This window comes from Coenobita brevimanus, chromosome 24 (assembly GCF_032717465.1).
Source record: "Coenobita brevimanus isolate Jiangsu-jjx chromosome 24, ASM3271746v2, whole genome shotgun sequence".
Classification (NCBI taxonomy): domain Eukaryota; kingdom Metazoa; phylum Arthropoda; class Malacostraca; order Decapoda; family Coenobitidae; genus Coenobita; species Coenobita brevimanus.
Window position 1 is genome coordinate 14,657,711 of NC_136977.1, and position 27,575 is coordinate 14,685,285.

General features: G+C 42.4%; 1 protein-coding gene across 5 annotated transcripts in view; it reads right to left on the minus strand.

The window, feature by feature from the left end:
- The window catches only part of Khc-73 (Kinesin heavy chain 73), a 1,251,394-nt gene that overhangs the window by 353,677 nt on the left and 870,142 nt on the right, over nt 1-27,575 (minus strand). For all 5 annotated transcript variants that reach the window (XM_080267622.1, XM_080267621.1, XM_080267623.1 and 2 more), the window contains exons 26-27: nt 21,411-21,501; nt 19,433-19,575 (exon numbers count right to left, since the gene is read on the minus strand). In XM_080267622.1, coding sequence (XP_080123748.1) covers nt 19,433-19,575; nt 21,411-21,501 — 234 coding nt within the window. The remainder of the gene's footprint in view (nt 1-19,432; nt 19,576-21,410; nt 21,502-27,575) is intronic.

The following is a 27,575-nucleotide window of genomic DNA, read 5'->3' on the forward strand; positions in this document are numbered from 1 at the left end:
AGGAGAGTCAAAGGTGGTGGTGAACATTGATATCTCCTAGAATGGAGATTTCAGAGAAGGTAGAAACAGATGGGATGTGTTCGATCATAGAAGTAAGACAGTCAAAGAACTTTTCATAGTCAGTAGAATTAGGGGATAAATAAACAGCAGATATATTTAGTCAGAGAATGACAGGAATGCCACAGCCAAAGAGTAGAAAATTCAAAAGAATCAAGTTCAGGAACATGAAAGCAAGACGTTGCGTACATATACACAACAGCCGCCTTTGGCTTTGAAATGAGTATAGAGAAAATAGGAGGATACAGAAAAGGGTCAGCTATCAGTTGTCTCAGACAGCTGAGTCTGAACAGGAAGTGTAGTGTGTAATGTACACTCATGGTTACTAATCTCTGACCAGGGACGCATGGCGGGCAGTGTTATGACTACACACGAGCCACGCATTCGAATACAGCCTCTGCACTAGTGGGCGGGTCAAAGAACTGTAACCAGGTGATCTGAAGCGTACTACTCCTCATATCATTGATATTACCATATTCTTATGGTTCCTCCTCCATAATAAAATAATCTGTGTTTATTGACAGGGGCCAACATTTCTTCAATCAGTCTGCAATTTAGCAGTTTCCAAGAAGTAAAAAAAATCATGTGCCACTATACGTGGGTATTGGCATCATATGTACCGTAATAATTATTTATGAATTAGCGGCATCAACTGGCACACATTCTGACCAGAGGGGACATGCAGCTTAGAGGTCGCACAGGAATAGGGGAACCATTCCCACTGGATGACAATGGCATAGATATAAATAAGACTAGATGCTGCATCGCCCATTCTTCAGTATAGCTGCAATGCGTCTTTGCAGCCGCCATGTTGGAGCGGTCAAGCATGTAATAATAGGGCTTTTTTTTTAGAGTGAATTCAGACTGTGAAAATGAATGTTCTTGTGGTGGAGGTGGTGATGGTCGTGATGATGGTTATTGTTGTGGTAGTGGTGGTTGTTGCTGTGGTGGTGGTGGTGGTGGTGGTGGTGGTTTTTGTTGTTGTTGTTGTGTTGGTGGTGATGGTGGTTTTTATTGTTGTTGTGCTGGTGGTTGTTATTGTGTTGGTGGTGGTGGTTGTTGTGTTAACTGTGGTTGTTGTTGTGTTAGTGATGGTTGTTGTTGTGATGGTGGTTATAATGGTGGCTATTGTGGTGGTGATTGTGGTTGTTGCTGTTGTGGTGGTGGATGTTGTAGTTGTTGTGGTGGTGGTGGTTGTGGTGGTCGTTGTTGTGATGTGGTTATAGTTGTTGCTGCTGTTGGTGTTGTTGAGGTGGTGGTTGTTGTGGTGATGTTTTTTATAGTTATTGTCATTGTTGCTATTGTTGTTGTGGTGGTGGTGGTGGTGGTGGTGGTTGTTCTTGTGGTGGTGGTGGTGGTGGTTGTTCTTGTGGTGGTGGTGGTGGTGGTTGTTCTTGTGGTGGTGGTGGTAGTTGTTCTTGTGGTGATGGTGGTTGCTCTTGTGGTGGTGGTGGTGGTGGTTGTTCTTGTGGTGGCGGTGGTGGTGGTTGTTCTTGTGGTGGTGGTGGTGGTGGTTGGTCTTGTGGTGGTGGTGGTGGTGGTTGTCCTTGTGGTGGTGGTGGTGGTGGTGGTTGTGGTTGTGTTGGTTGTTGTGTTGGTGGTTGTTGCATTCGTGGTGGTGGTGGTGGTGGTTGTCGTTGTTGCTGTTGTGGTGGTGGTGGTTGTTCTTGTGGTGGTGGTGGTTGTGGTTGTGTTGGTTGTTGATGTTCTTGTTATGGTGGTGGTTATTGTTGTATGTTGTGGTTATTATTGTGGTGGTGGTTGCTGCGATGGTTGTTGTGATGGTGGTTGTTGTTGTGGTGGTGGCTATTATTGTGGTGATTGTTGTTGTGGTTGTTGCTGTTGTGGTTGTGATGGTGGCTGTTGTGGTGGTGGGTGTTGTAGTGATGGTGGGTGTTCTGATGGTGGAGGTTGTTTTTGTGGTTGTCATTCTGGTGGTGGTTATTGTTGTGGTGGTTGGTGTGATGGTGTTGGTGGTGGTGGTGGTGGTGGTGACTGTTGTTGTTGTGGTGGTGGTTATTGTGGTGGTGGTTTTTGTTGTGGTGGTGGTTTTTGTGGTGGTTGCTGTTGTGGTGATGGTGGTTGCTGTTGTGGTGATGGTGGTTGTAGTGATGGTGATTGTTGTTGCAGTGGTGGTTATTGTTGTGATGGTGGTGGTTGATGTGCTGGTGATCGTGGTGATGGTGGTGGTGGTTGTTTTTGTGATGGTGGTTGTTGTTGTGGTGGTGGTGATTGTTGTTGTGGTAGTGATTGTTGTTATGATGGTGGATGTGGATGTTGTTGCTGTTGTTGTGGTGGTGGTGGTTGTGGTGGTGGATGTGGTGCTGGTGGTAGTGGTTGTTGTTGTTGTTGCTGTTGTTGTGGTGGTGGTGGTGATGGCTGTTACGTTGGTGGCTGTTGTTGTGGTAGTAATGGTTGTGGTTCCTGGTTCACCTGAAACGTGAACCCTTCTGCAACCCACCATCCTCCATTCGGAGGATAGAGAGGCAGCTGAGGGATGTTTGCATAACCAGACAGTTGAGCCGCTCATGCCATTGATGTCACCACAGATATATTCCGACGCTTTCTACACCCAAAACCAGCACAGTGCTGTTGCATTTCTAGGTAAATAGTGGTCAACTTTGATCATCATCAGGAACACGACATCGTCTGCCTCGACCGTTCCAAGATGGTGGCCGCGCAGACGCATCTAAAGTAGTGTCATGTGGAATCTAGGCTTATTTATATCTACGGGCAACGGGGCCTGTTATCACTAGAGAAAAACATCCAGTTCAAAGTAGTAGTAATAGTAAAGTTCTGTCAATGATATAAGTATTATGAAGCATTCTTACTTAGAATATGTTGCGTGAATGTCGGCTGCTGTGGCAATCATGGATATCACCTACCAACAGTTCGGTTAAAGGTTCGCCTCAAGAAATAGGTCAGTGAAATAAAAAACAGATTAATAAAACAGAGTATGAAATTCAAATATCACGCACTCATTATTACTAAAAATAACAGCTATGACCAAATTTGTCTATTTCTTACCATGCATATATTACTTGAGAAAGTAATATAATATGTGAAACAAAAGTGCTTCAGTGATGCTTAGAAAATTGTTCATTGAAGCACTAAACCTTTCTGAGATGACGGTGGAGTGTGTCTGACTGTATAGCCTACGCCTGGCCACGACTTTGGCTAACTCTCTGGTCAGAGATTAGTGATCACGAGTGTGATTGTAGTCTGGTGCTGACAGTAAGCGAAACTTGTATTGGAGAGTATTCTGGCCTACGCTCTGTGTTACTGGAACACCGAAAAAGTACAACAAAGGGGGATGGTCAGGAACTAGTCCCGAGGGCTGATGAAACAGGTGCAGTGTGACTTGACCATCACACTGCCACATTGCAGAACTTATTGCTATCAAAAATTCATACAGTATATTTCCTGAACTGCTTCCCTTTGGAACCTGCTTCCTCAGATTAGTTCCCCCCAAACTTCAATCTACAGCCATTCAAGTCCAACTGTTATAGATTAATTACAAATAGAGGACACCTGTAAAATGGTGCATGGAATTTTTTTTCCTTCCTCTGTTCATCTTCTGTAAAATAAAAAATATATATATATACAGTACATCCCCCCAGTATGGGCCTATATGGGCGGCAGAGGACGTCGAGTATTAGGAATTTGCGTACTGTGAATACATAAACTTATGGGAAAAATTACATATGGGCGGCACCCCCCTTCATGGGCAACCCTTGAGATGCCTTTCAGACCTAAGTATTGTACTATACAGGGATATTATCTAAGACATATTACCTAAGATAAAGTAAACCTACAAGATCATGGCTTTACTAGGTAAATCATTGGTGGTAGGTGGTGACGACCATCATCCACTCACTTGATGTAGTGCTGCCTACTTCTTCCTTAGCTTTTATCATTTGTTTTCTGTGCCTGCCCTCCTCTCTTCCTATATCTCCCATCTTTCCTGGCACTTCTTATTGCTCTTCTTTCCCTTACAGGTGGCTTTACATTGAGTCACAAGCCAAATGGTTTCCTGTAAGCCAAGAAACCATTTACAATGCTGGGTGGTAATCATATAACCAACCCACACGTGCTCCCCCCGTGTCAACAAGTGGGTTGGTGGAGGGTTAGTGTCCCTCCCCGTAAAACCAATAACTCAAAGTCAAATGGCCACCCCTTACGGGATTATGGCGTCTGGCAATGTATAGATAGATAGATAGACCTTTACCTGTTATCGCTTCTTGGGGGGGCAATGTCGCATACTCGGGGAAACCCCGGATTTGGGCCACTCTTCGCTGCCCATCTCGTTTACAAGGAGTTCAATTCGCGTAAAAAAAAAAAAAAAAAAAAAAAAAAAAAAAAAGTCCTCATGTACAAGGGGGATCGCGTAATATATATGTATATATATGTGTATATATACATATATACCAGTATATATCATCATCATCATCAGTATTTCCCGTGCTTGCATATAGTTGCAGTGCACCTCATGGCTGCTCTCCAAGTTGCATGATTTCTGGCCAAATCCCTGGTTAACCACTTATCTTTAAATTCATCTCACACCTAGGCCCATTATTTCTAGGTCAGTCTTTCATGCTTCTTTCAATCACATTCAAATCATCCACTAAATTAATGATGTGGTACCTACATCTTCCTAAGGTGACTGACTCAACATGAATGAAAACCCTAACTGTTGGCTGTAACCCATGAAACAACAGTGTAACCATGCAACCAAATAACGGGATGATGTGGAGTTTATTATGGTGCCTCCATTAACTGGGTGGAGAGACACAAATGGGGCAATCATCCAGGAACCAAACATCCACACTTTTCCCTGGGCCCTGTTGTGATGAAGCACTGTCTACAGCAAAGGAACATCAATTAATCGCAGAGAATGGCCCCACAGTAGTGACTGCTTGCCTGCAGTTGATGGGTCTGCTTGGCCAGAGAGACTGGGGTTGCTACTATTTCTACTACTACTACTACTACTGCTGTGGACTCTTGCAATGTGCATGTTCTAGTTTCGTACTTTTTCTTTCCTTGACAACTATAAAATGTCCAAACTTTCCCTTTCCAGGCAAATTCTCATGTCGACCACGCAGGATGAAGTCTGACTCATGGGAAACAGATCTTTTGTATCCCTTACATGCAAATTCTCACTTCAACTGTGGGGCTCGACTGAGCAGCATTAAGTCTGACTCACAGGAAACACATATCTAGTGTCTACCACTGATTCTGACGGCTTCCTGAAGGAAACTGAGTCAAGTGGGGTCCAATAAATCTCACACAACCACCCACCCTCCTCATGACTATATGCCCAGCACACACCTTTACTCAGGTATATATCCAACAACTCTTACTGTTTTAGAATTGTAGTGTGGTACATATTACATAATGTTACCTTTTGTATTACTATCTACTGAATACCACAAAGTATTAGAGCTTAGTTTATGGTTAGGTAGGAATGGGGTAGAGTTTTTTAAATATCTAGGGTCACATGTTGCTGTGGATGGAAGAATAGATGCCGAAGTGAAGTTTAGAATAAATGAAGTAGGAAAGGTGCTGGGAGGAATGAAAAAAGTGTTTAGATGTCTTTCGCTTAGAATGGATGTAAAGAGAAGGCTGTATGAGGGTGTTGTGGTACCGACTGCATTATATGGGGCTGAAACATGGAATATGGGTGTAGCAGAGAGGAAAAGTTTGAATGTAATGGAGATGAGGTGTCTGAGGAGTATGTGTGGAGTGACGCGTATGGATCGAGTGCGAAATGATGAAGTGCGAAGGAGAACTGGAGTTGTTCAGGAGATTGCTGGTAGAGTTGAGCAGAGGGTGTTGCGATGGTTTGGGCATATGGAGAGAATGGATAATGAGTGATTGTGAAAAAGATTACTAGATCTGATGTGAGAGGTGTAAGGCTGAGAGGAAGACCACGAATAGGATGGATGGACAGTGTGAAGAGAGCACTGGATGCGAGAGGGATGTCTGTTGAGCAAGGAAGAGTGGCTGTGCATGACAGAAATAAATGGAGAGAAATTGTGAATGAGTAAGTGACGACGGAGCCCTGAGGGGATATTCTCCCGCATTTGGTCTGATCAGCTAGTCAGGTCAGGTGCGGGTAAGGGGATGGGTCTGTTATGATGTGGCAGGGGTAAACCAGTTCTGCTGTCGGGCCCTGCTGAGGATGTCACTGATTGCATTGTGCAGTTGACCCTTGTGGGGTGTGGTGCAGTGAGGATCTGTCCATTTTCCCCTTTGGGGCTAAGATGCGAATGCATGTGTTTGAATGGATGAGTAAATGGGGAGTGTGTCGTCCTGTCTCGGCTACCTCCCTTTCCTTGGGGGAAGCAGCCTAGGTATATAGATAGATAGATAGATAGGAATGGGGTGTAAGAATTTGTATAAGAGTAGCTAGTTACAGATCCTGAACCTGATAAAAAATTTTCCCATGGAGCCACAGTCACACAGGGGCATTTAGGGCAAGTCTTGCTTCACAAACTACTTTTCCGCTGGATATGGTAACTGGTGTTTTGGTGCAATTACCAAAGTTAATATTTCAGGATAATTCAATTCATCTTTTAACAGAAGACTTCAAGCAATATTTGGGGTTAAATGAATGCTAAAGTCATATTTAATTACACAAAGCACAGTATGGTAATCATTTTTATACAAAATTATTCTATCATATAATTTATAACTGAACCAGAAACAGCGGCATGGAAGAAGAGACTGAAGAGAAGGTTGTATGTAGAGAGGAAGAGAGAGGTGAAACAATTAGTAAAAGAGAGTAAGAAAAGAGTGGATGAGGAATTTAGAAGGAATCTGAGTGTAAAGTGGAGGGAATGTAAGAACATGTTCTGGATAGAGGTAAAGAGAGTTAGAGAGGGTACCAATGAAGTTAGTTGGGGAGTGAAAGATAAAAATGGTAGATTACTACAGAAGGGAGAAAAAGTGAGCAGATGGAGAGCACTTTAACAACTTGTTGAACACAGAGAATGAAAGTAATGCAAGTATAAGTGGCTGGGGAATGGATGGGAGACAGAGAGATGTGAGAAGAGAGGAAGAAATCAGTAGGATGGAAGTTGTAGAAGCAATGAAGAAAGTTAAAATTGGGAAAGCCCCAGGAATTGATGGAGTGTGTGGTGAAATGCTGAAGCATGGGGGAGAGACAATAGTAGAATGGATGTGGAAGATGTGCAGATTGGCAGGGGAGGAAGGCAGAGTCCCGGAGGCTTGGGAGACAGATATAATTTTTCCCCTGTACAAAGGAAAAGGGGAAAAAGAAGTATGTGGTAATCAAAGGGGCATTTGTCTTTTTAGTGTAACAGGAAAAGTATATGGTAGAATACTTATTACAGAGTAAGGGAAATAACAGAGGAATTGGTTGGAGAAGAACAGGGATGTTTTTGGAAGGGAAGAGGTTTTGCAGATCAGATTCATTCTTAGATCTTTACTTTAAAAGTTTCTAGAGAAGGGAAGAAGCTGTATGCAGCCTTCAAGGACTTGGAGAAAGCATATGACAGGGTGGATAGACAAGGACTGTGGAAAGTATCATCTACTCCGTATATTCTTAATACAACTGTAAACCCTAACTGTACAAGAGAATCAGTGCCATGCAAATAGAAATCACTTCCACACAGCCACCAAACACATACATATCAACTGGCTAAGAAAGCCATACCACCTAGATATCAATATGTGTCTGCCTGGTGCAATTTAATGAAGATATACGTGGTAAGGATTTATTTATTTAAAAAAAAAAAAAAAATCATGGACAACATTTTACTAAAACTGTAAATGCAACCAAAAACTGTATCGCATTGTATTGTTTATAAAGTCCCCAAAATGCTTTAATGCATCAATTTTGGTCACCCAATGGCGGTTCTCCACGATGCTTGATATTTGGCAGCCTCAACATTCAGACCCTTATCCCAGAGGTAACACTCCATGACCTCGTCCCTGGTCGTTTTCGGTCTGTCTCTACCCTTAACATTCACACTTCTCACCTTCTGCACCCAACTGTCATCCTTCTTTTTCTCAACATGCTCAAATCATCTCAATCTACCCCTCTTCACGAAAACTCCAACATATTCCTGATCCATCCTTCCTCTCAACTCTTTAATAGTAATTCCAGCACCCCCCCCGGCCTCACATTCTAGGACACACTACACATCCGTCTAATCAACGTCATATTTGTACATTTAAGCATGCAAACATCATCTTCCTTTACTGCCCAGGTCTCGCCCTCTCAAAGTCAGGGGAAGCAAGAGCTTCCTGAACTTCCTCCATCCACTCCTTACTCTAGCCACAGACCTACAATCGAGTTGTCTACTCCATGGCAATATGGTTCTGGACCACTACCATGCTTTAAAAATTCCGTGGTTAATAAATAACATAAATTATGGGAAAAATGGTTTATGGTTCTGGCCTCATGGCCAAGTTGCCACATGTCATCCTACCTAGACCCAACCAGTCACCAGTGAACACCAGCACACAAATCATTATTCAATGCATGTATTACTGGGAATAAAGAATATTAAAACATTAAATAAACAATACAGTAATCTCTCCAAAATCTGATGTAATACAGCCAAAGGCATGTCCGGGAAGTGGGATCGTCCAGATACTGGGACCCTGCCTCCTGGACTGGTACTTATGGACCCTAACCAAGCCTAACTCAGAAAACCACCCACATAACTCCCTACCGGACATGCATAGCACCTATTTAAGTCCCTATTCACACAAATAAGGGACAGAAAGCATGATATAAATGAAAAGGAACCAGAGAATGTGGAATCAGAAGTGAGTATGGAAAACGAAAACGAGTGTACAGGATACTTACGACACATCCGTGGCTGTCACGAAGATTAACCCGCCTCCTCTAAGCTCTGGCAGTGCTGCAAATGCTCTTGAAGCATGTACAGTAATCCAGTGTTGTGCTGCACTTAATCCTTTGCACTCTGAATTATAATTGTTTAACAATGCACATTCTGTTCTTATTTGCGCCATGCCAGTTGCAACCACCAGTTTGCACTCTGCACTTAATCCTTTGCACTCTGAATTCTAATTTCTTAACACTGCACAACACTGTAAATTCCCATGTGGTCTAGTGGGAAGGTATTGCAGTTCAGTCACTGTTTATTCACAAAAATGAGCACATGCAGCATCCATTGCAATGTGCATCTAGTCAGGATGGTAGCTAGGTGGTAACTGGGGAGGAGAGGAAGCAAGGGGCAACGCGTAAACACAGCTGGTCAGTGCCGTGCACCAAGGTCAAAATATGGTTGAAAAAAAATCTTTTTTTTTTCTTTTTTACGTTTTTTTTTGCCAGTTTTGGGTTCCGAAGGCCCGGGCCCAAAATGTCCGGACATTGTGGTGTCCAGTTACTGGGCGTAAAGATATTAAAAAGATTACTGTATTAATGGGTCTTACCTGACTCCGACTGACAACAATGCTTAACCCCTAAAATACTAAGCTCGTCGATCGAGCTTTTTGCGCAATTTCTTAAAAGGACAAGCAACGCCTATCATGCAACATCCACAAAAAATTGGTGGCAGCTGGCTCCACCCCAGCTGTGGCGTACATAGTTTCTAACCAATCAGAACTAAGTGTTGGACACACCGGACGGGGGACCCAGGCCCGTACCCAGGCGGTGGGGGGTGTACCCCCCACCTCCCTCTCGCCACATCCCTCTACCCCACTACCTCATTACTACCCTACCTCCCACCTTTCTTATCATCACCAACACCCATTCCACACCCTCCTCATGCATCCCCCCCCTTCCCAAGTGGATGCCCCCCATGTCCCCCTTGGTCATCTGGGAGGAGGGTATTTCCTCCTACCCACCTTCCATGTCCCTGTACTCCACTAGGGCCCTTCTTTTGTGTCTCATGGTGGTCTCCTCTCATCCCTCCATACCCATACACCCCATCCCCCACTCGCACCTCCCATCACCATCCCCCACTCCTACCCCCACCCTCCACCCCCACCTCCACTCCCTTGCATGTGGCCATCATCATCCACTCACTTGATGTAGTGCTGTGTACTTCTTCCTTAGCCTTTATCATTCTTTTTCTGTGCCTGCCCTCCTCTCTTCCTATTCCTCCCATCTTTCCTGTCACTTCTTATTGTTTTTCTTTCCTTTACAGGTGGCTTTACATCGAGAGACAAGCCAAATGGTTTCCTGTAAGCCAAGAAACCATTTACAACGCTGGGTAGTAACCATATAACCAAACCATACGTGTTCCTTACGTGTCAACAAGTGAGTTGATGCAGGGTTAGTGCCCCTCCCCGTAAACAAATAACTCAGTCAAATGGCCACCCCTTACAGGATTATGGCGTCTGGCAATAGATAGATAGACAGATATTTTTTACGCTTTATGGTGCGTGTTTTTGAATCATCACACGTAATTTATTCGTGTCTTTGCATACAGATTTCTATCTATCTATCTATCAATAGCCCGATGCCCTAATCCCGCAAAAGGGTGGCCGCACACAAAATGCCTCCAAGTTGCTCTGTCACCCACCATTTGACTACCCTCCCCCCAACGCACTCCCCCCTCCCTCATATACCTCTCAACCCCATCCCTCCACCTCATCCTCGGTCTTTCCCTCCCTCCACCTCACCTACATACACCCTCCTAGTCAGTCTTTCATTCTCCATTCTCTCCACATGTCTAAACCACCTCAGTGTATTTCTCCTAATCTTCTCAACCACACCCACATCCACCCCATGTTCTTTCACTTCTTCATTTGTCAACCTGTCCCTCCATGTCACTCCACAGGCTCCTCTCAAGTAGCTCATTTCCACTGCTCTCACTCTTGACTTGTTCCTCTTTTGCAAGGTCCATGCCTCGCTTCCATACGTCAGAGTAGGGATCACAATACTATCATGCAGTGACTTCTTAACTTCCATACTCACCTCCCTATTTCTCATCACTGCTTTCAGTGAAAAAACAACCTTCCTTCCCTGTTGTACCCTTTCATGTACTTCATCCCCCAAAGTTCCAATATTACTCATCACACTACCCAAGTACTTGAATGGACTCTCATTCTCCATATCCTCGCCATCCAACCTCACCGTGCATTCTGTGACTTCATTCCTCTCAAATGCCAAAACTTTACTCTTGTTCACATTAACTTTCAGATTCCTCATCCTACACACTGTCCCAAATTCATTCACCAAACCTTGCAACTCCCATTCATCTTCATTCAACAATACTGTATCATCAGCAAACAACAACACCAGAATCTTCCAAATCTCACCCTCATTCATTAGAGCCACCCCCACATCCACTGCCCTACCTTGCACCTCCTTTACAACCCCATTCATGTATATATTAAACAGCAATGGAGACATCACACAACCCTGTTTCAGTCCCACACTGAGATCAAAGAACTCACTCAGCTCACCATCCAATCACACTGTAGCCCTAGCTCCTTCGTACATACTCTTCACAGCACTCAACATTTCCCCTCCACTCCATATATTCTCAATACCTTCCATATACCTTGTCTATCTATTCTGTCATAAGCTTTCTCCAAGTCCATGAAGGCACCGTACACTTTCTTTCCCTTCTCTAGATACTCCTCCACTAAACATCTTAGAACAAATATCTGATCTACACACCCTCTTCCCTTCCTAAATCCTCCTTGTTCTTCTCCAACTAGTTTCTCTGTTCTCCTTAACCCTATCAATGAGTATTCTACCATATATTTTTCCAGTTACACTAAGATGGCAAATACCCTATAGTTACCACATACTTCTCTCTCCCCTTTTCCTTTGTATAAAGGAACAATTATACCTGATTTCAAGTTCTCCAGAACCCTTCCCTCCTCCCAAGCCAATCTACATAACTTCCACATTCACTCCACTACAATCTCACTCCCATACCTCAGCATTTCACCACATAGTTCATCAATTCCTGGGGCCTTTCCCATCTTGATCTTCATGTCTGTGGGCATACAGATATGCCCACCACAATATTATTTTTTTATTTTTTTTGTTTTTTTGGGAAAAAATCTTTATCTGCCTACTTTCCCTGTCTATGAATATAATTGTGTACCTGTCAAAGATTATGGCGTATTTTCTTAATTCTTATTTATTTCTCTGTACATTTTATATGTCTGAACTTATGGTGCCTTTTTTTCAGACATACCATAAATACAGTGTCTTCGATATATGGAAGGGATAGGGACCAAAAAAAACTTTCGTAATTCGAAATTTCGTATATCGGAACAGTTTTCCCCATTGAAATATCCATATAAATGGGGAGATGCATCCCTGGACCCCCTTGGACCCCCCACCTAAACTTTACTCCCCCCCCCCCTTAAGAAGTAAGCAATACCTGTATACAGTACAGTTGTAGAGAAGGAGGTGGCAATATTCAAGTACATCTCCTTTTTCTTCATCACAGTCCCAACAGTGGAAACTGCAAGGCCTAAAGCACACCCAATCTCTGAGACTCCCTACCCCTCCTCGTGGGGTCTTATAATTTCCGATTTCCTTTCCAGAATTACAGTACGGTGCTGCTGCTTCTTTGCAGTGGGCTCCCCCGATGCTGGAGATGATGCAGGGTGCTTGAGAGGCATGGCGAAACAATACGAAAAGGTGAAGAGCTGCGAAAATATCCTCACATACAGCGAGGCTGTGAGGAGACGAGGGACGTGGACTCAACTGAGAAGCGCGCAAAAAATTTTTTACCAGAGAGGGGTTAGTTCGTTTTCTCTCAGCAAGTGAGCGTGATGCTGTGCAACAAGTCCATTTTGAATTTTTTGTACAGTATTCCATTAACCCCTTCATAGCTGCTGGCCTTGAGCAACACTTCACTGTTTCGGTGTCAGTGACATTGAGTTAGGGCATCCTATAAAAAACTGCAAACAATTACATGAAGGGAACGAAGGTCACTGGTGTGTTTACACAACCCTACTCTACCATCCCATCAGTCAGGCGTTCTCTTCACTCCAGATATATCCTCCGATGTTTACATGCTCATGTTACATGAGCCCTAATTTTGAGTAAGTTTCTTTCAGCAAGAGAAAATAATTTACCACCCTCAAAATAGTCAGAAAAATATAGAAGACAAACTAGAGGAATATGAACTGCATTGGCAAGGTCTTTAGGCTGTATGCTTCCATGAAAGATTATGGGTTTTACAATTTTAAGAGACAATATGGAACAAAAATGTTTGCTAATCAGAAAAAAAATTACTCTTTCGTCCCACATATTCTTGTAAGTTAGAATTCAGTTCCACATTCTTCGTTCAGTATCACTCTTCCCAATATATTTCAGAGCGATTGAGCACAGTTATTTCTGCTCCTTAGAGTTAGTGTACATTTACTGCTCATTCTTTTGTTCGTTCTTATGTGTATGTGTGAAAGACAGAGGACTGATACAAACAATAATGAATTACATTATCGCTTTCATAGCTGCTGGCCTTGAACAACACCTTACTGTACCGGTGTCAGTGACGTTGAGTTAGGGTGAGCTATAAAAAACTGTGAGCAATTATGGGATGGGAACAAAGGTCACTGGTGTGTTTACACAACCCTCCTCTACCACCTCAGGCAGTTCGCAGTTCACTTTATCCGAGATGTTTTCGCCGATGTTTACATGCTAATGTAACACGCATCCTGATTTTATTAATTCTTACACAAATCATAGGATGGGTTTAGGGGAATAATAATAAAAACAAAAAGCCAGGTGTGCCAGACGAGTCTTTTCACATACTGTAAGTAAGAAAAAGAAATTGATTTTAGAACTTTGGAAAAATGGTCCCACGGCCGACCACGGGAGCACGCAAATATCTGAACCTACAGCCATTGAGGGGGCTAAATGTACGTTTTACTTTAAGCAGTAAAAGCACCTTACCAAGTCAGTTTTCCTGATAGTCTGTTATATATTTCAGATTATTTCTGGGTTGGTAAATACAATAAACGTTTCTTGTTAAATCTGTTTCCCCATTGTTTTCAGCTGTTCTGGTGTGACAACTCGTTTATTTCGTTAATGGTGGAAAGGACTGTTCATCCCTAAGTGTTTAACTAAACCCGGCCTAACTGAGCTTATCTGTACCTAATAATTTAACCTAACCTAACCTCTAGTTGGGAAGTTGAGAAACGATATCCACCTTTGAGCATGCTGAGTTTCTTCCACTGTACTGGAAACGATCGTAGGGGAAAGTGACGATGATAATAAGGAGGAAATTTTTCAGCAAGAAATAGTAATTTGCCAAACTGAAAGTTGTCCAAAAATTACAAAAACAATGTGGAGGATTTTGAATTGAATTGGTAAGGTCTTTCTGCTGCTTCAAGTGTACAATGAAAGACACAAGCATCTTCCCAAAGTTTGACGAATATAGCGTTGAAAAATCAAACCATTTGAAACACGCACTCCTAGAAACAGGGTTTTCATTGTATTTCGCCTGGTGTAAATTTTCTTCAGATTGAACTGGGAAGATAGTTGTGTCTTTCATTGTACATTTACTGGTATGTAAATCAATCTAATAGTACTTGTGTTTTGTTTCCGCCAGATTAATCATGATTTCAGACTATTCAGGCACCTCTTCACACCATACAGTCTGGATAATCGGATTATCTCAGTATTTCCTTTCGTATCGAGTATCGATTTTCGTATAATCGAGACAGATATTTTTGTATTCTGGATTTTGTCCTAAATTCATCGCTTTCGCACCATCGAAAATTCGTACTTTGGGTTTTCGTATTTTGAAGACTCACTGTATTTAGCTGCTTTATTCGAAACCCACTTGAAAAAGAAATTTTATTTACCCTAGCTAGATTTGACAGCTCAGAGGGGAGGGAAGGCGAGGGAAGGGGGGCGGGGAAAGTGGAGAGGGGAGGTTAGGTAAGGGGAGGTTAGATGAGGGGAGGGGAGGGGAGGGAAGGGGAGGAGAGAGGAGGGGAGGGAAGGGAAGGGGATGGAGGGGACTGGAGGTATGGGGAGGGGAGAGGAGGGGAGGATAATTTTTATAATTTTTCATATTTTTATTGGGGGGGTTCATAACCATTTTCCCTAGCTAGATTTAACAGCTCAGTGAGGAGGGGAGGGGAGGGGGGAGGGGAAACGGGGAGGGGAGGTAAGGTGAGGGGAGGGGAGGGGAGGGGAGAGGAGCGGGGGATGGGAAGGGAAGGGAAGGGAAGGGGAAGGAGGGGATTGGAGGTAAGGGAAGAGGAGAGAAGGGGAGGATAATTTATACTATTTATCATATTTATTGGGGAGGGGGGTTGTCACCATTTTATTTATTTCTAAGCACATTACAATGGTTTATAACATCTACCTACACACACAAAAAAATTTTTTTGGGTGATTTTTATATGTATTTATGAGAAGAAAACAGGTGCGATCAGCGTATTTTCTTTCTCGTCAGGGCCGTTATGGGTAACTATTATCAACTTTGACAAGCCACAGCTCGGTAACTACTGGGTCTAGGAGGGTGGGGTTTGCGTTTTCAGTAAATTCAAGCTCTATAAATCGGGCATTAAACTTTTAACCTCTGAGAAAGTAAAAAAATAGGCCTGTTTTTGCGTCCTGGGGGGTAGTCGAGGCTGGAGAATTGCGTACCCTAGGGGTTAAGCGGAAGGGGTGAGGCTAGGGGTTCTGAGGCCTGAGAAAAATGACACTCAGCATAATGCGAGTGTAGTGGTGCCTCATGCTGCCGCTGCCTCTGCCCCGCTTCTTCTTCGATTCATTGACACCATAATCAGTGGCTATTCTTGCCTTTTTCTCTGCATCACTGAAGTGATGAATATCATTCATTTTCTGGTCATATGTAAGGGGTAGCTTTTTTTTCTGTCCCTTTTGCGACAAAGTCTTAGGCCGGTTGTGGTTTGGCATCAAAACATGTGGGGGGGGGGGGGGAGGTAGTCCTCAGAAAATCCGCTTGTGGGCACTCTCGCAGAGGGTGGCGCAGCAATAAACAATAGAGGGAAGAAGTGCACGCACCTGCCGGCATGGAAAGGTTACGACTGGCTTCTCATTAATTGTCATGCTTGCCTGTGAATGGCTGATGGCGACGGTTTGCGGCACAGATACGTGCAATGGAAAGCTAAATGGAAATGAGTCTTTTTGGCACCAAAAGTCCACGCTTGAAGCATATAACCGTGGTTTCTGCTACTTTCGGTTCTGAGTGGGAACCATGCCGTGGATTACGAAGCCATGGCTTACAAACAAGCATATTGTGCACTCAACTGTAGCTCTGGCCCCACCTCCAGCATATAACATCCCCCAAATAACAAAACTCCTCCACACTCTCAAGAGACTCTCCAACAAGACCAATTCTTTCATGCCTGAAAATCACTAGATGCTCTCTCTGACACACTGCACACGCAAAATCAGAATTATTTTGCATTCTAATACTACATCTCTTACCCACATATCACAAGCACTGCATGAGATGGAGTTACTTCCCACACCCTTGTGGCAAACCATACATGGTCACACTACCTCTGCTTTAACAGTACTACCACCAGCCCTAGAAATCATTACTCTCAAACACTTGTGCCCCATTCCATTTCTCCATTTCCTAAATCTTTCCTCCACCTCCCTTTCATTCAGTACAATCAATGACATCAGCTTACAATATTTCCCATGGGAGTCCATTTCTGCAGTCACGTGAGAGAGCTTTAAGCACCACGAAAATAAATCATGGGGTGTGAATACACGAAACATCCAACTACCTACTAACCTTCCGTTGTTGCTCAGGACACTACAAGTGCCGGACACTGAGTAAAGTAACTCCCAACTAGGTCTACAGAAACCCACGTGGAGGCTAAAAGGATCCTATTACACATATGCCATGAGGATAACAGGAATGGTAACTGGTCAACAAATATGAAAATTGTCTTGCATGCAAATAAATAACAAAAATCAAAAAAATCTGTAAATCCAAAGGCAAAATACAATACAAGAGGTAAGTTAATGATGCACCACAAGGTCAGCCTGACTCAACACACATTGTTCAAAAACTAGCAAAAAGAAAGTACATGCCAAAACCTGGCACAACAGATTCCTTATACATATGGTATATAAAGAAAAGGGCTGTCATGTAACACAAAGGGAAACCTCGGGAGAACAAAAGAAAAACAAGGGCATTCAGTGCTGTCATGCAATACAAAGTCCCCTACCAGATGACAACCATACATATGTAATTGACCTTGGGAGTAAATGGCTTCTTGCTGTGCACAACACACCGTCATGGTATGGGGAACAATTGTGTGGAGTCATATCAAAAGCTATCCATGCATGTGGAAGTTACAGCACGGACACGAATGTAGGTATGGCTGTTAAGCACCCGACCTTGTTTGAGCCCCAAGTGTGACTTTGACCTTGGAAGCAGATGGCTGGATGTTGTGTGCAATACACTGTCATGGTGTGGGGAACAATTGTGTGAAGTTATATGAAAATCTGTCCATACATGTGGAAGTTACAGAGCGGACACAAAATTGCAGACGGACAGCCCCAATTGTGACCTGACCTTGGAAGTAGATGGCTGGTTGCTGAGCATGACATACCCTCATGGTATGGGGAACAATTGTGTGAAGTTATATCAAAATCTGTCAATGCATGTGGAAGTTACAGAACGGACACTACATTGCAGACGGACTAACAGACTGACGTACTGATGGAACCACGCATACCTATAGTCCCCCTGGTTTCACTGTAGGGAACTAATAAGACCAGAGAACTAGAAGAGGTGGTAGCATCAGGAAACCACAGGAAAGACTGATCTTCCAGCATCCCTGGTAATGGAACTGCAGAACCACGTAATACAGCACTTAATTTAAATGCGTGGAGAAGATATCAATGATCCTGGGGAAGGTCACCATTCCCTGCGAAGCATTTTAATTGCTGAAATGATACAAAGCACCTTCTAGTTTGCTCTCTGAGTTTGGGATGATTCCCCACATCACCATTTAAAATGCCTTGGTGGTGTTATAAGTAACTCAATGCCCTCTCCTATGGGTGTCACAAACGAGGCTCTGCCTTCAATGGATTAATAGTAAAAATTTTCAGTCTTTTTCTTATCTTCTGCTGATCTTTAGTACCGACCCATAAGGGACACCAGCTATTTTCTTCCATTCCTTTCAGTCTAAGAGAAGGGCTTCACGGGTTGCTTGGATTTTTTTTTTTTTTTTTAAATTACCTTTTAACCTCTCATTTCACTGAAACATCTGCTATTGCATTAAGACATTTAAGGCCTCATTCCCAGTCCAACACATGCGAATTCAGAATATAATTCAGTTCCAAGACCTGAAAAGCCCATCTGGGAACAAGCCAGGTTACTTGCTCTGTATGAACTTCCAACATTTTCCTGTATAAAACTTTGTGAGATTAAAGCTGTGCTATGTGCTACTCATACATTTCATCTGCTTAGTTTTACCTTTTGGCAATGATAGTTTCCATAACCTGTTTTCACATTTGGTCAGAGAAGCATGCCACCATATTATCTGTCTGTCATATCTAACCTTTTCACAACTTTACCTCATGTGACTGTAACAGAAAACAGAATGATCAGGCAGATGACCAAATAACTACAGCATGGATCTACAAAATTCCAAAATAATCAGGAAACACATTACAGTATCATTATCCAGTAATAATCTCACATTATGATATTCAGTCACTATATTTACTAAAATGCGAATGGAAATGAAAGGTTATGGTAAACCACAGAAGGGTACAAAAATTTAAGGGAGGGACAAATTATCATGTGTTGGAGGCAGATTGTAGCCAGCAAATTCAGCAAACACAGGAAACAGTTATCCCACACACTGCTCTCTACACGTAAATGGCATACAGCCCAAGGTAACAAAAGCATCATTAAGCAACCAAATAATATATAAAGGCATTGAATAACTGCATATTATACAATAAAATTCAATGCCACTAAATTCAATGACAATGACTGTCCAGTCTAACCACTAAAACTGACACGGGCTAAAGACTGCCAATAACACAGTCACATGTCATCCTGAAACACTCAAACCATCCACGTGAACTAATAAAGTGCCCATATATACATACCCACACCACAAACTGAGGAAGATGGTGAGGCAACAGAAAAAAAGGATTACCAGATTAGAAACTTGCTGGTTAGAGAAGAAAAATTATCTGAAACATTGCAAGTCCTCATATACAAAGGGTGCTTTTCTATTGTGACACAAACTCATTGTAAAATGAAGGTATATACTAAGCAATAATGTCTGCATACAGGATAGATGGGTAAAAAGGGTTATGGCTTCTCTCCCCTAAGTGGGTCCTCAAAATCAGAGCAGGTTTCCAGTCAACTCCACAGGCCAGAATTAAAACTTCCATAGCTTTCCCATAATTGTGTATTAAAAACACACAAGAACTAATACTCACATGAGAAAAGTTAGGGACGGATGCAGTTTTCCTCATTAAGGGACGGCCGGCTGACTGAAGCAACTCCTTAACTGCTACATTCTGTCGTAATCTGTCTAACATCAATATCGACTCCACTGATGTTACACCTTTGGTATATTTTTCTGTGGGATGAAAATTTAATTTATTTATTTATTCATTTTTTTTATTTATTTATTTATTTATTTATTTAGAGAGAGAGAGAGAGTACAAGTACTGATATTACAGTATTATGACCTCCCTTCTCATACAGCACCTGCAAGGAAAACTATATATTTGCTTTTATTTCCTATCAAACAATTTATGGCAAAGGTATACTAATGGGTACGTTTTTATAATCAGTTTCCACATACCTCTTTCCTGCAATAAAACTGACTAGTACAGAGAGGCTGTGTTATCCATGACTAATCTGTTCTGGAAACCCATCATGAGATTTCACAAAACTTAAACAACTAAAATTACTGGAAAAAGGCTAACTGGTTCTAAGGTACTTGTAAAGACTCTTCACCCCCTCCTACCTAAGCATAAAATATATTCAGCCACTTTGGGGCACTTAGTGAACAGGTTTACACAGTGATGGTCTGGCAGTGAGGAGAGGATGGAGAAAGAATACCAACTAGAAGAGTGTATGTGAGGCAGAAGGGGGGGGGGGCAAAACTGAGGATGAATGGAGGGATGGGGGGGGGGGGCAAAACTGAGGATGAATGGAGGGATGGGGGTGATGAGATGTGTGAGAGAAAGAATACCAACAAGAAAAGTGTATGTGAGGCAGAAGAAGGGGGGGAGGGAAAACTGAGGATGAATGGAGGGATGGGAGTGATGAGGTGTGCGACAGAGGAGTGTGTGTCAGTTGGTGGGAAGGCAGCATTCTGGCAGAGGACAGGGTGAAATGGAGGTCTGTTTGTGGTCAGCCCTTACAGGATTAGGGTGTCTGGTTACAGACAGATAAAGAGATAAAAAATGAACAACAGTACCAATACACAAATAAAATGGTACAGGACTTACCTGAGCAGAGGTAAGTCCTGAGCTTAGGATGATGAAGAGGGTGGGTGCTAGTATGAAGCTTACTAGGTCTCACCTGGCTCAGCTTCCTCCAGAAAGCCTTTGAAGTCATGGGAGACATATAGACTAGCTTAAGATTACAAGGACCCCTAAACCCAAGTCAATGAACACTTCTCGTTGTTGTTCCTGTGCTGCAAGCCAGGGTTTAGCAGTAAAATTTTGAGTGATAAGGGCCTATTGCCTCCACTGCACTCCCTTGATGTAGATCTCTTGATGATATGCCACTGCCTAGCCCAATAGAGCCTACTCCTCTGTTCAATGTGCATCAGGACTGCCACTTAGGCACTCGTTAGTGTTCTCCATTGCATTTATGATGTCTGTCAGCACTTACATGTTTGCTTCTCCATCTCTTAGCTCTGCTTGTGTGATCCTGGTGCTCCTCTACTCACACAGCATCATTATTTCTTCACCCTCTGCCTGCTCCACTACCCTCAATCATTAGCTAGCAGAGTGCATTCCTCAATTTTGCATTGTCATGCACCCATCACAGCCATTAAACATGCCATGAAAGCAAAATATTCAAAGGTGCAGGGCTGCAACCAGTAGGTGTAAGGATTAAGATCTTGGCATGATACCACAACTCCACAACTAAAACAAAGAAGACTGACCTGACTCCATGTGGGAATGACAGAATGGCCCTGCATGTCTTCCATGACGTTCCTTGCATTTTCCACATCCTACTTCACGACAGCCACAAAACACAATAAATACTGTACACTGAACTCTGAATATCTGGGGGGTCCTCGCAGATACAACAAATTGTAACAGCTGTACATGTGGATCATTTGACCTCTCTGTTAACAACTGTAACTCCAAGACTACCTGTATTTGAACCTGTAACTCCTTTACTTTGTTTCATACTTTGCAGTTCCAATGTGAATGCATATCAGACACTTACCTATATAAGTCTCTCCATCTTCTGCATGAGAATCATCAGCATTTGCTGCCATTTGGGCAAGGGACTCCCGCTCTTCCAATTCTTCACTTGCCTGAGATTACAAATTTATTACAAAATGGAGTGAGGAGTTTTCTAGAGAGTTTTCTATCAAAATCATCATATATATACATCTTTTATAACAAAAGGATTCAGAAACCATAATGAAATAAGCAAGTGGAAATAGGCCTTACAGCCAAAAGATGTTTTGCCTGACCATAAAAAACAAGTCTGGTGTTAACAAGAATAAAATGGGACATTACCTAGCTTATAGGGTTACTGAGATTGTTTCTGACTCTTCATGCCAAGGAAGGTCTTACACTAACTCAATAAAAATTGTCTAGAAACAAGTACAATATAAAAGAAAATTGCACCCGGGCTGAGGGGATGTTAACTGAGCTCAGTCAACTGGCCTCCACATCAGTCTACACAACTTTCACCATCAACCCGTTTCACCTTCAACTGTACAGTACTATACAGTAATCTCACCATTTGCGCAGATACCAATATTATGTGTTAAACACTATCTGAGCAGATAGATAAACTCTACCTATACAGTATACGATAAGCATGGTGAAAAAAAAAAAAAATCAATATTTGTATGAAAAATCCAGAAACTGGCCCCTGCAAAACAGGTTGCTGGGCAACATCATTTGAAAGTTTCAAGCGGTGACATATGTTAACATGGCTGTCATCATTCATTCATTGCCTAATCCTGTGATGCCCCATGAGGAGCGTAGGGGCCTGGGACTAGGCAAGTTGGTCCTGACATTTAAGAAGAGAGTGACCAGCCTCACACATCCCTGAGTGGCATTACGTGAGTAATAAACCCCAACTACCCCTTGGATATAAACCTGCCCAGGCTCAATCCAACTGGAGCACCTTAATTACCCACTAAACCACCAGGCGCTACAATTTGGTTATACAGTTACCACCTAGCATAGTAAATGGTTTCTTGGTGTACAGGAACCATTTGGCTTGTCACTCAGTGTTGAGTTACCCATAGACAGAAGGAAGAGGAAAGAATGATGGAAAGAATGACAGAAGAGGAAGGAAGGACGACAGGAAAGGGAAGTCACCCGAGAACAGCCCTACATCGAGTGAGTGGATGGCGAGTGTCCATGCATATTCTGTGTCCTCTTCCCTCTCCCCCCCTCTCTCCCCTCTGCCTCAGCCACCCAACCTTGATGCCTGGTGCACTCACACTAGTATCCTGTATGATCCCCAACCCATTTTCTTGACAGTGCTAAGTGACATTCAATGGTTTTTGCCCATTGTACAGTAGTTACAAGAGGAGGTAGTGACGGATCTCAGTGGGCTTCCAAGTTACTGGAACATATGAGATACTTCAAAGACTATGCAACAGAGTATGTGATTTACACTGCTAAGAGATACAACACTGAGTTTACTTTTCACACTGTCTGTAAGAACAGAAACAAAACTGAATGATACACTATCCCCTGACACTCAATCATTGCTCTGTCTCTTGTTACAGAAAGTTATTGCTTATTTACCACTCTGTACACTCTGATTAACCCTTAGACTTACCCATGACAGCCTGGGTCATCATGCGTTTGTCAACCTCTGACGTCAGTATGACGACTTAGCACGTCATCCGATGTAATCTCTAAAGAAATATTTAAGGAGTCGTAATTTTTGTTGGATGATGGGCAAAAGTGGATGGGGCTAAGCCTGCCACAGCTGGTGTGTGCGTGCTCACTTGGTTTGCTTGGCTCAGTGTGGTGTGAGGTCCCTCACATGTAGGATGTACATCTCTTGACCTACTGCCGAACACTTATGCTTCTTTTTCTCGCATATATATATATATATATATATATATATATATATATATATGCGGCGTTATTATTTAAGAAAATACAACAAATAATGCAATATTGGAAAGGAAATTTATTCTGATACGTATTGAAGCAAAACTTATTATTACATCTTGAACAGCTTTTTTTGGCGAGTATTTTTTTAATGGACAGTGTAAAAATTTAGCACGTCAGTTAACTTCTACTCACTTTTTTTTCATGTTATTTTGTATATACTGTCTTTTTGGACAATGTACAAAAGAGCAAAACTCTTCATCTTCAAAATGAGACCAAAGTAGCCTTTCTATGATGAACAGTAACTTTTCTACAGGCATTAGAAGTAAAATATCTCTACACAACTGTTTTGAAAGCTCTCGAGCAAGAGTTATGCGCACGGCCAGAATTTATGCTCCTCCCTTCATGGGATAGGGTTAACCCTTTTTATATGTCCAGTGATGTTCCTAGAGGTTGTATATTTACTACACTGAATGTTAGGTATGATGAAGTGGTGAAAAAATTTTTCAGGAGGGTTAAAAGGGGGACTCTGGGCAAATTTTTGGATTTCACCATACCAATTAGCCATAGAACATGGGCTTCAGGCTTCAATGGTATATGAAAACTTTTCCTATGCTGATATCCTTGAGTACAGACAGTAAATGCATACGCCTTATATATAAATGTTATAATGAGTAAGAAGAGAAAATTAAGCAGGGTAAAACATTATTTTATATGTCTGCGTTGTCACTGATCACCCCTAGCATTAACTTATTTTTCTTTCTAAGAAGTCCATTTAAATTCAGATGATGAATTTTGCAAGGTGTTTGTCTCAAATGGTGTCTAAATTTGAAAATCAAATGTATTTATAAACCAATAGTGAGTGATTATTCGTTCTTTAAAATACAATAAGATGGATAACGAAAGTGAATGTTGTCAGGGATTCCCCCATACTTTTTGGTAATGATTAACCCGTACAATCCTGCCATCGGCATGGTGCCGACAGTACAAAATGTCTCGATTAATCCCAGCGATGTGATGGTGTCGACAGCAAAATTCAAGTGCTGTAGCACATCTCAAACTGCTTTAATCTAGCTAAATTTTTACTAAAGAGTAGCTTAACCCCTTAACCGAGGGCCGTCACTTTCGTGACGCTTGGGAGCAGGGGATCATACCGCAGGGCGTCACTTTTGTGATTCTGTGTTATTTTGAATTCGCCCGGGCTTTCAAGTGGTGGCTTGTATCATCTATCAATACTGCCAATGTCCAACACTAGACAGCACTCCTAATCTCATCTGTACTCCCATCCATTGCTGACAATTTAGCCATTTCTCCCCATTTTTGACTCCCCTCCCTACCTCCCCTCCATTACCCTATCCTCTCGTCTGCCTGGCCGTGCTATGCTAAGTAAATCTTCCCTGGAATTTTCCACTGATTTCATCCATTGAAATAAGCCCTATCCCCTATTCTTATACCAAATAATATATACAAAAAAGAAATAAGGTAAGAGATAGTGTCATACACCTGGAATTGGCTAATTATCACCTGAAAACACCTCATGTGTACTTGTTCGCTAATTTTCGCTGTATATTTCCCCTTGAAATATGCCGTATAATCTGTTTTCGTAATAAAAATAGATATAAGAAAGAAAGGGAGAAGCCTAAGTGATATTTACATTCAACTGGAACTACCTAATTCATTATGTATTGTTTAGATTTCCTGCCAATTATTTCATAGCGTATATATTAGCACCTGTCACCGAGCTGACATTGGCAGCATTGCACTTCACCTAGGCGGCTAAGCCACCACACTGTATTCAATTTACTGTTGTCTTTCAAGGTGAATCCACGTTGGATTCGCGCCTGTCCAATTCTGCCCCTTTTTAGCCCCATGCAAAGGGCCCTGTGACCTCTACCCCCTACTAAACCTCGTGTGGAAAGAGGTAAAGGGCTAAGTTACTGCTGTGGAAAGTGAACTGGCTAATTTGTCAATGAAAATGATAGACAGTGACTACGATCTTTCTGGTGAGTAAAACAGTGCAAGTGGAAATGTAAATAATGTGTAAATAATGCTAAACAGCAAGTGAAAGCAATGAATGTAAATATAAGTGAACAATGAAAAATAGTTTTATAAGTTACTGCAAGTGACAGTGCATAACACAGTGTAAATAAAATAGAATGTAAATAATGTAAATAAAATAGAGAATGTAAATAGAAATGTAAATCTATCTATCTATCTATAGCCCGACGCCCTAATCCTGCAAAGGGTGGCCGCAGACAAAACGCCTCCAAGTCGCTCTGTCACCCACCATTTGACTACCCTCCCCCCAACTCACCCCCCCCTCCCTCATATACCTCTCAACTCCATCCCTCCACCTCATCCTCGGTCTACCTCTCCCTCTCCCTCCCTCGACCTCACCTACATACACCCTCTTAGTCAGTCTTTCATTTTCCATTCTCTCCACATGTCCAAACCACCTCAGTGTATTTCTCCTAATCTTCTCAACCACATCCACATCCACCCCACAGCGTTCCTTCACTTCTTCATTCGTCAACCTGTCCCTCCACGTCACTCCACATGCTCCTCTCAAGTAACTCATTTCCACTGCTCTCACTCTTGACTTATTCCCCTCTTGCAAGGTCCATGCCTCGCTTCCATATGTCAGAGTAGGGATCACAATACTATCATGCAGTGACTTCTTAACTTCCATACTCACCTCCCTATTTCTCAACACTGCTTTCAGTGTACCAACAACCTTCCTTCCCTGCTGTACCCTTTCACGCACTTCATCCCCCAAAGTTCCATCCTTACTTGTCACACTACCCAAGTACTTGAATGCACTCACATTCTCCATATCTTCACCATCCAACCTCACTGCACACTCTGTGACTTCATTCCTCTCAAACACCATAACTTTACTTTGGTAGTAATATAAGAATATGAGTATATATACTAGGAGTAATGAAAGTGAAAGTTTCACTCTAGCATGTATGAATACTATGAGTTATGAAAGTGGAAGTGAAGGTGACAGATTCACTCTCAACGCTAGTATACAGGATGAGAAAGTGAATGCTACGTATTTTACTGAAAGAGAAATTGAATGCCTACAGTAACAATAAACTACTATTACTGAAGGAAACTTATGGATAAAGACCGTAGATATATATATGTGTTATATAGTAACAGAAATATAAAGTGTCAGAGTTTTTATGAATAATAAATGACAGAACACCAGTGGCGAACGAGTGCAAGTGGGAAGGTCATACGCGCTCGAAATTTTCATTGCTTTCACAGTGTTTTTTTATTTTGGAGTATGGATTCCAAACTATCTGAGAATCATAGAATAGTGTTTCTAGTGATAATATCAGGCTGTGGTAATCATATTACGAGTTGTCGGGAAGTGTAAAGTGGAGACTTCGTTACCCAACTTCAGAGGTCTCCACAAGTCCTACGGTACTCGACGAAGGCTCAAGAAACATCCCAGGAGAAAGCTGAAGGTATGTGCCACATACATATGTAATTCTAATCTTCTCGGACTAATAACTGATTTTTGGCAAATATTTTTAGAGAATCTGTCGGAGCTCAAATATGCCCGCGAGAAACGCAAGTCAAGCAAAAACAACCCTGTGGTTTAGGGGTTAATGTATTGGCAACACTGTGTCCTAGCAGTTGTAGTACTGAGTTTGGCTCTGAGTGGGTTGGTAAAATCAGTTTGCCACTGTCCGTCATAGTATCAGAATGTCGCGAAAATCACGCCATTTTTCCGCCTCGTTGGGCTGGAGGAGGCTGTTAAAATTGTCAGATGGACCCTTCTGTCCCTTCATTTGGTGATTCTTCAGAAGAGAAAGACCTGGATGCCTATTCTGGGGAGGAATATGTGCAAGTGGAGAACACTGAGAAAGGGGAAACCCCATTCTCCTCCCCCCGTTCTCTCTCATCCCGCCCAGCTGGGTGGGAAAATGTTGCTCATGGCTTGGGAAACTGGGCTAAAAACATGACAGATGGCCATCCTGCTCTTATTTCTCCTATAAGGAATACTTTTTTTTGGCATTTCCTTGACTTATATGTCTTTTTGGATTGTTTTATGCAATAAAATTTTTTTCCATTTTTGGTCCGGGATTAGGTGGGTATAAAACTGTAAAAATGCCTGGGATGGTATGGGTTAAACAGGTGGGGGCACTCACCATCCACTCACTCAGTGTTGTGCTGCTGTTGGGTGTCTGTCCTTTCCTCTCCTCCATCCTTCTTTCCTTCCATCCTCTTCTGTCTTCCTTTTCTTCATTCTTTCCTTGTCCTTCTGCCTACGGGTAACTCTTCACTT